Source organism: Platalea leucorodia, assembly GCF_965183815.1.
Source record: "Platalea leucorodia genome assembly, chromosome: 5".
Taxonomy (NCBI): domain Eukaryota; kingdom Metazoa; phylum Chordata; class Aves; order Pelecaniformes; family Threskiornithidae; genus Platalea; species Platalea leucorodia.
In genome coordinates, this window is record NC_138827.1 from 49018425 (window position 1) to 49026854 (window position 8430).

At 49.8% G+C, this 8430-nt stretch overlaps 1 protein-coding gene across 1 annotated transcript; it reads left to right on the forward strand.

Annotated features, from left to right (window-relative positions):
- Positions 1-1436: 1436 nt before the first annotated feature.
- On the forward strand, positions 1437-8217 carry LOC309590296 (uncharacterized protein; the record flags this gene model as incomplete). Its single annotated transcript, XM_082311417.1, has 3 exons — positions 1437-1634; positions 5945-6092; positions 7790-8217. 3 exons carry the CDS (start codon positions 1437-1439, stop codon positions 8149-8151), a joined length of 708 nt encoding a protein of 235 aa, XP_082167543.1. The 3' UTR covers positions 8152-8217.
- Positions 8218-8430: the final 213 nt, after the last annotated feature.

The following is an 8430-nucleotide window of genomic DNA, read 5'->3' on the forward strand; positions in this document are numbered from 1 at the left end:
AAGCTGAACCTTCTTCAGGAAGTTTCCATGACTTTTGGTTTGCTCTCGAGACAAACACCAGAGTGTATTCCTGACTCAATCCACCAGTTACCAGCAACTCGAGGTTATTTTTCAAGAACAAGGGTGGCGAGCGTGGGGTGTCCTCACGGCAGGTTGCTTACCCAGCTGCTGTACTCCCCCCTTCATTTGGTTTATGTTTATAGGAAATATCCTTGCCTAGATGGAAAAACACATGAAAGAACATTACTCTTGCTTCCTCTGCATACAGAGTACATGTTTGTCAGGACATGTGCCTTGTGACAGGTTGAGAGAGCACATTTTGGGGAAGGGAAACTTTCTGACAACTCATCCCTGAAAGACAGATGATAACACTCCCAACAGGCTCGATCCTCACCAGGAGGAGGCAGCGCCTGACTTCAATCGTGATATGCTAATTTACAACAGAAAAAATTCTGGCTAAAAGAGTGGTGGAAAGAGCGGTGCTGAACTGCCCCAAAAAAGGATGCAAAGCCTGTCACCCAAAATAAGCACAGGAGATGGTCTCTGCTGCAGAGAACTGACATTTAGCAGCTTCGTGCGTCACAAGCAAATGTCACAAGGAGACCAAGTGAAGGGGAGGTGCTGGTGTCCCAAGGGACAGGCAATCCTCTTCCAGGAGGGAAGCCTGGATGGCCCGGGGGTGCCCCTCCAAGTGCATTCCCTGGACTACAGGTTTCAGCGTGTGCAAAAAGGGATGTTCCCTCAGCAGTTTTCCATTTTCTCCCTCTTAGGCTTCATGCGGCATCCCATGGTTTTAAAGCCAGAAGACAAAGGTGAAGAGAAATAGAAAGGGCATGTTTTCTCTCCAATTTTTTATGCTGTCCACCTGTCCCACATCCCTTCCTATTCCTTGCTTCTTTACAGAAAAGAGACTTCAGCAGCGTTATATGCCGCTAACAAGGGAGGGAGCCAGCCCTGTAAACCCCCACCTGAGGCTGAATAGAAAGATGAGAGCTGTTACTGACAAAAGACTTGAGTGAAGACAAGCACTGTCCACCCAACTCTTAGCTATTGTTGGAAACATCACATATCAAGACATCCACAGCTGAAGCTATGAAAGACATAAACACATCTACTTTCAAAGGTCCTTACTCAAAACTGAACTGGGATGCAATAAATCAGCCCCCACATTCACACACACAAAAAAAAAAAAAAAAAAAAAAAAAGAAAAAAGAAAAGAAAGAAAGAAAGAAAGGAAGGAAGGGGAAATTCAGATTAGTCACAAAGAAGTTCCCCCGCCTGCTTCTCTGTGTGCATAAAGCAGTCTCCTGAAGGCACCGTCTTCACTTCATCTCTGCTCCTGGGACAGGAGCACCTAGCTCATCTGCCCCCCACTCCTCCAGGCTCCTGCTGTGCTCCCGGCCCCTTCCCCAGCAGTTGCTGGTAGCGCAGCTCAGATGGAAGGACAGCCAGATGTAGAGCCAAGAAATGAAGACCAGATGGATCACGCAAGGGAACTTGCAGAGGATGAGTGGAAGAGCTGGCAAAGAGGACAGGTTAGGAACACGCTGCACCTCGTGTCTGCGGCTGCTCAGTGGATATTACTGCTTGCCTGCTTGATTTACCTTGGTATAGATTCTCTGCAACCCTCAACGGTAAGAGCTCATGTTCAACCCATTGTCTGCTGGCCTGTAAAGCGTTGTATGGGCTTTATTTTTTTTTTTTTTTTTAAGAAAAGAAAAAAGCATTTAGGTTTATCCCTATTCAAACCACAAGTTTTTATTCCTTTCCTTAATGACTGTTATTCTTTTTTCTACATTGCCTGTCCTCAAAACAACATCCAGTATTGCCCGGCGCAGGGTTTGGGGACAGGTTGTCTGGAAGGGGGATCATTCCAAGGATGCTCTTTGCACTGGCCCCTGGGGGAGGGAGGTCTGCCTCCCTCCTGCTCCCTCCCCTACATGCAGTGACTCATGTATTTCCATTGAATTAAATGGGATCATCTGGGTGCCTGTTTTCTTTCAACAAGCGCATGTGGAAGAATCAGAACCCAGGGTGCTCATAAACATCTCCTGAACTTTTAAAATGTACTATATGTGCAGGCAGATATGTAAGTAAGCAAGCTAGCTTGTGACAGCTCTAGCAAGACCCCTGAAACATTTTGGCGCGCTCAGCCTGCACATATACTGGGCTTTAGGAGTAGTCATCTGCATCTGCAGAGGACAGCCTCTGTGTGTCCATGTACACGAGAAAGACTAATGTGGCCAGAGAGAGTTTCGTGTACATATAACACCACTGCAAACAATATAAATAACAAAGATGCTTGAAACTCAGAATACTTTAGAAAAAAATGCAGCAAATACGTTTGCCTCTTTCACATGTTTGCAGGCTGGTGGATTGTCAACAACCGTTCACTGCTATTTCAGTGCCGCTTATGCAGTAGCTGCTTCTCCTCCCACATCTTCTCCAGGAGCTATGTACCACTTTAAAGCTTGTTGTGCTTCGTTTTACCGGAGTTCATTCTTTCCTCCCACTTAGACTTGGCAGAGAAGCAAGCCAGGCATGTAACCATGCAAGGGAGGGATGGCCTCGTGCTCTGGGTCCTCTGCTGTTTAATGAAAACCCTCATGCTCTGCACAGGTTTCACTGACCTGAGTCTCACAGTGGTTATTAAACTGCAGAGTCATGACCCTGATAACACTGAAAGATAACACTTTTCATTCAGTTCAGTCCTCTTCTCCTTCCACTACTTTGGGAGAGAGAAGTTGCACTGGAAGCCAACGGGGAAGGGCAAGCTATCACGCTGCTCAAGATGCAGAAACCTCTCCTGGATCACACTCTGGTTGTGACTCCTCATCTCTTGGTATCTCTCTCTGCTGTGAAAATGTTAACTCAAATCCTCCTCCTCCAGAGGAATATGGCAGGGGCTGGCATTGCTGCCTCTGAGCCTTACAAACCCAAGAGAGCAGCAGCTGAGAAGGGGACACGGTACATGCCTGGAGTTTCCCTTCCTCAACAGAAACAACTGGAACAGGGTGCTTGAGGAGCAGCGACTGCGGCAGATGAAAAGTCCAGGCCCTGGGAGTCACCAGAGGACCTTTTCAGTTTTAAACACTTGCTAACTGCAGGCTCAGAACCGGTTTCTACTAGTTTAAGCAGATAACCATGGTTTTGACTGCACCATGCTGTGCAGGAGCAGCCTCACGGGCTGTACAGGGGGGGATTTCATCGCACTGGAATTACAGGGCTCCGTAGGGTAACCATGAACCGACCATATAAATGTCTACAGAAGAGGCAGAAGTACTAATCCAACTTGACTCTCGGGGCTGTTTAGGGAGATGGACTTTATGGTAGTAGGGGCACAGCAGCATCAGAGCAGCAGGCTGGGAGAGCTGGTCCGTGGGAGCAACCGAGAGGCTGTCCCTGTCCTTGGGAAGAGTCTCCTTCTGCTCTCCAGGGCTGGAGAGTGCCACACTAACTTTAATAGCAAGACAGTAGCTGTGTTTTTTCATAGCAAGACCATATTTGATTACTTTCCATTGTCCTCACAGCTCCTAAGAAAAACCCTGGACTGTTCTGTGAAAACACAGCGCAAATAATGTCATGGCATATGCTCAGGAAAGTCAGCATCTGCAGCCCAGACCATGCTTAACAAAAAGGGACAGTGATCTAGTTTCCATCATGATGCTGCCTGGAGAGCAAGCCTCAGCTGTGATTTCCAAATGAGCAAGTTAAAAAAAAAAGGTAGTGATAGTCTGCTTTCGCATCTGCAAAGCTTGTGAGTTCCCATCTCTGCGAGTTCCCATCTCTGCTAGAATTACCTCCTCTGGCCACACCAGCTGGGATCAGGCCACGGGCAAGCCACTCACAGGTGTGATCAGGGGGTATGAAACCCCCCGATGGCAAATGCATGGGAGGTAAAAGCCTTGAGCAGCTGTTGGGAATTCAAAGGCTTCTAATGATCTGTTGCAGGACAGTTTTGCCTGAAGAGGGCAGGAAAAGGTGCAGGAGGAATAATTGTGCAGAGGTTTAGTGGCGATAAGCAAGATATGGCCATAATCCTGATATCTCCTGGTGTGGAGAAGGTACAACTCACTTCCAGTGCACGGTCGTGGGCAGTCTGCATGACACAGGGAGTCAGGCACGTGATCGCAACTGTCCTCTCAATCAGCAGGTATTGCGACCGTGCCCTGAGATTTGCGCTTTGTGCAGTACAAACCTATTCCTGAAACTTCGGCCATGTGGCATGGCTCTAGACACAATGTCCCAGATAGGAGGAAGTCTCATGTTTGGGGATCCAGAACAGGCAAAAATGATGTGGAAACTGTGTGTAAATGATACGGGGAAATCTGAAGCAGTGAGTAAGGAGCACCTCTGTGCCCTCAGCCCTCCTGGCATCTTTTCCCGCACACCGTAAGAAGGCAGAACAGAGAAAGAGGGGTGACTAACTTTGTTACTAGCTCGCGGACGTCCTTCCAGTCCTACAGATGCGTTCTCTCCACAGCAGAATTTACTAATAGGTAATTGTAAAGGGCTTTGAGATTGCACAATAACTGGCAAAGAGATGTAAAACAGGTAACGTGCGTTAGCGACAACGGGGCTGATATTCTTAACAATTGCTACAAGTTTGTCACCCAACCTGCCTGTGTTTAATACACCCTGTCCGCCAGCGGCCAGATCGGAGAGATTGCGGTGGATGTTGTTTGACCTCAGAAGCTCAGCGGTCCTGTGCTTAGCTATCATCTTGTTGGGAAACTACCTGGAAATCCCAGCTGCCTGAGCTAAAGAGCGAAATGCTCTTGCACTTAGGTACCCAGCAAAAGAGTAAGCATAAGACTCAAGCTGCTGAGGCGATGGATAGGATCGGTAATGCGGGGGGAGATAGTTCCACCAGAGCCGGTGTGCAATAAAAGCTTGTGTTTGGCAGTTGAATCTAGCCTCGCCAGCGGAGCAAGCGGCAGAGAATCAGCTGTGGCAGCACTAGAGGGTGCCAGAGCAGACCTTTCCCACCACCAGCACCCAGCACCCACCGGCACAGATGGCACAGGACAGCCCAGCTCCAACCTCCTTCCCTGCCGCTTGCCTTTACCAGGGCGCAGCACTGAACCTGCAGATTTGCATGTCTGTGCTCACTCTCTACTCTGTTCCAACACTCCCTGTACTCAGAGTGAAGTGGCTGCTCTGTTCCCATAACACGAGGCCAAATACATAAAGTCAGCCCAGCACACATCTCATCAGCCCACCTTCTCCCGTAGGAAACCTGTGGCATAGGTAAAGAGAAGAACACGGAGCAGCGAGCCTAACCTTTCACTCTTTAATCAGGCAAAACGCTGAAGACTTGTGGTTGTGAAGAGACTGCAGATTTGGGCCTCCTGTGGTTAAGATGAGAGATGGGTTTGAGATGCAAAGTTCAGATTTAAAAATCTAATAGAGAAGCTTGGTGTTTTGCGTATCTGATCAGTAAGATACACGCTTCTGTATTTGCATTCACTTTTTCTGTTATACTCATAAAATGCAAATCAATTTTAAATGTGTCTTAATGCACTTCTAAGGGAGCCACTGAGGGACACACATCCGGTAACTCCCTGACCTCGAAGTGTGGGGAACCATAAAGCCAGACCCACCTCTTCGTGGTCTGCAGGAGGAGGGTGCATCTGGGTCCCAGCTGTGCAAGCAGGCACCCCCGGCTGTAAGTCAGACTCGAGGGGGCCATGCAGAAGAGGCTCTGCATCCCAAGGTCCTTCCTTACTGTTTGGTCTGACTCGATTACGCACCCCAGCATGCTCTTTCAGAGAGGACCAGCGCTGGCTGGCATGCTCCGGAGGGCTCAGCACCGGGCTGGAAGTCGGACTGGCTAGGAACCCCTCTGAAATCGTATTTTATAATAAAGATCTAAGAGCAAGTAAAGAGCAGAGCGGGCCAGCAGCAGCCGCGCCAGCCGAGGCTGCCTGCGGTGCCTTGGGAGGCGCCGTCCCGCTCCCGCTCCCGCCGGGGAAGCGAAAGCGACGGCGGCAGCGGCGAGGGGCCCGCCCGCTGCGTTAACGAGGATTTCTCTTCTTTTTTTTTTCAGCCTGGGAACGACAAAGTGCCGTGGACCCACATCCGCTACACAGGTGGGTGGGCGGCGGGGCGGGGGGCGCCGCGGGAGGGCTCCCGGGTCCCGCCGCGCAGCCCCCGGCCCCTCCGCCAGCGCCGGTGCGGCCGGCGCGCTGCCCCGCACGGCAGCCGCTGCCCCGCGGCGCTCCCCTGGCACCGCGGGAGGGCTCCCGGCCCCCCCGGGGCGCCGCCCCCGTTACCGGGCGGCTCCCGGCTCCCCGGAGCGTTTCCTGCGGGGGGGTCCCGGGACGCCGGTACCCCCGAAAGGCTCCCCCCCGCCTCCCCGGTACCGGCTCCCGGCCCCCCCGGGTTGCAACCCCCCGGTACTCCGGCGCCCCCGGAGGGCTCCCGGCTCCCCGCTCTGCCCCGCACCGACCCGCGGTCCCCGGGGACCCCCGTGGCAGCCGGTGGCCACTAAAATGCCGGAGGCTGCTAAGCGCTTCGTGTGGCAGCAGCGGCTGTGCCTTCTGAGGGAGGGAGGCGCCCGGAGAGCGGTCTGAGGGGAGAGGGGCCACTCTGACCCAGGGCTGAAAGGTGCCGAAAGCAAACAGAAGGGTTTTCCCAGGGCGGAAGGAAAAAAGCTGAAAATCTGCGTGGATTTCGGCAGTCCTTACCTATCTACTAAAACAAGCTTTCACTCTGCAGAAGAACGAGAAAAGTATTTTTGAGAATTTACTGAGTACACGCAGCGTGCTCTTGGGGTATTTCTGAAACAAGTCAATGATTTCCTGGTTTATGAAAAATGTAAATGATTTCCTGGGGAAGAATGAGCGAGCGTACACACGGTAGCAGAAATAGTAGTGCTCTGCGTGCCGACTACGTTGGATGTTTTGTCCGATGACATACTTCAACGATAAAAGCAAATACTAAAATTTTTAAATCTTACGAAAAATATTGCTGATGGTTTTACTTGCTTTTAACATTGTAAGGTAGCAATTAGTCTAACCTAATAGAAACCCACGTTCATGAGAAACAGCTTGAGAAATTTGGCCTCAGCCCAGAGGGGCTGTGTTGGCTGCCAGGAGACCTTCTGGTGACGTCCCAGGGGTTTCGGCCGGTGTGCCAAAAACTCAGGAGCGCAGCAGGGAAACATTTTCAGCATAGCTGTGGGAACCGTTGCTGCTCATTCCAAGAGAAAACTTTTCGTGCTAAGTTCTGGTTTAATTTCTCCTGACTCTGCTCTGTGCTCATTTGTTTCTTCTGTTTCTCTCCCTACACTGCTCTTTTATCCTGTCCTCTGTTAAAAAAAAAAAAAAAAAAAAAAAGACAGACAAGGACTTATGGTACCCAGCATCTCCAGAGAAAGCACTTTTTCTCTTCCTTCCAGCTCTGAACCCTTGTTCCTCTTCTTATTTACTGTCTTTATTTTCTGTTCTTTTTAGGAACCTGTGCTTCCTAAACTTACGTGTATTTTAAGTAAGACATACAGTAAATAAATAGTGCATAAATAGAAACTCGGAGGAATAATTCATATAAACTGGAGTTGTAGTCCAAAAGGCACAGCTTGCTCAGGAGTGGAAACCTGGAAATTTCCACTGTAGATGATGCCTGTCTAGAGTAGATGATATTCTAGCTCTGGTCTTCCCTGTTCTCTAATTCACTCTCTTCCTTGCCTATATTTTTCCACCTTTCCTGCAGTCAGTCCATATAAAACAACCCATTTCCAAGAAGACATTTGTCATCATAGGATCATCTTTGCTTTCTTCCATTCCAGGTAACAGCATCAAAGGAGTAGCCGTGAATCTCACTGCTGAAGTAGGCTCTATTCAGATCAGAAATGGTTCCATCATGATCACCTGTGATGGCCTCTACCTAGTGTCCTTGAAGGGTAATATCATTTTCCCTGACCGGGAGAAGGAGGACTCGCTGAAGCTGACACTGCAGAAGATGGACAACAAGACCAGCATGGCCCTCTGGGAGCAAACTGTCCAGGACAGCGGCGATGCAGTAAATTTCACCACAGTGCTCTACTTGTTTACTCAAGATAACATTACCCTGTGGACCAGCTTCAACGCCCGCATCGCGGATTTGTCGTTTAGCCTTGTATTACTAGGTCCCTTCAGTTGCTCGCTGTAGAAGATGACGTATGAAATGTAACATGTAAAGTACAGCCTTTCCTACCAAACCATTTACATGTGGGAGGCTTGTTCTCACAGGCTGTACTTGTACAGGCAGACTGCTCTAGCCTCCCTCCTTGGGGCTGTGGAAAGCCTCAGCTGGAGAGCAGATAAATCACAGTACAAATGGGCTTTATATAGTGCATGCTGTGTTCATCTCTTTGGAGCTCTGCCCAGCTGTTTTGCTACCTAGGATGAATATTTCCAACACTGGAGAAAGGAATGTGTGGAGCCCTTG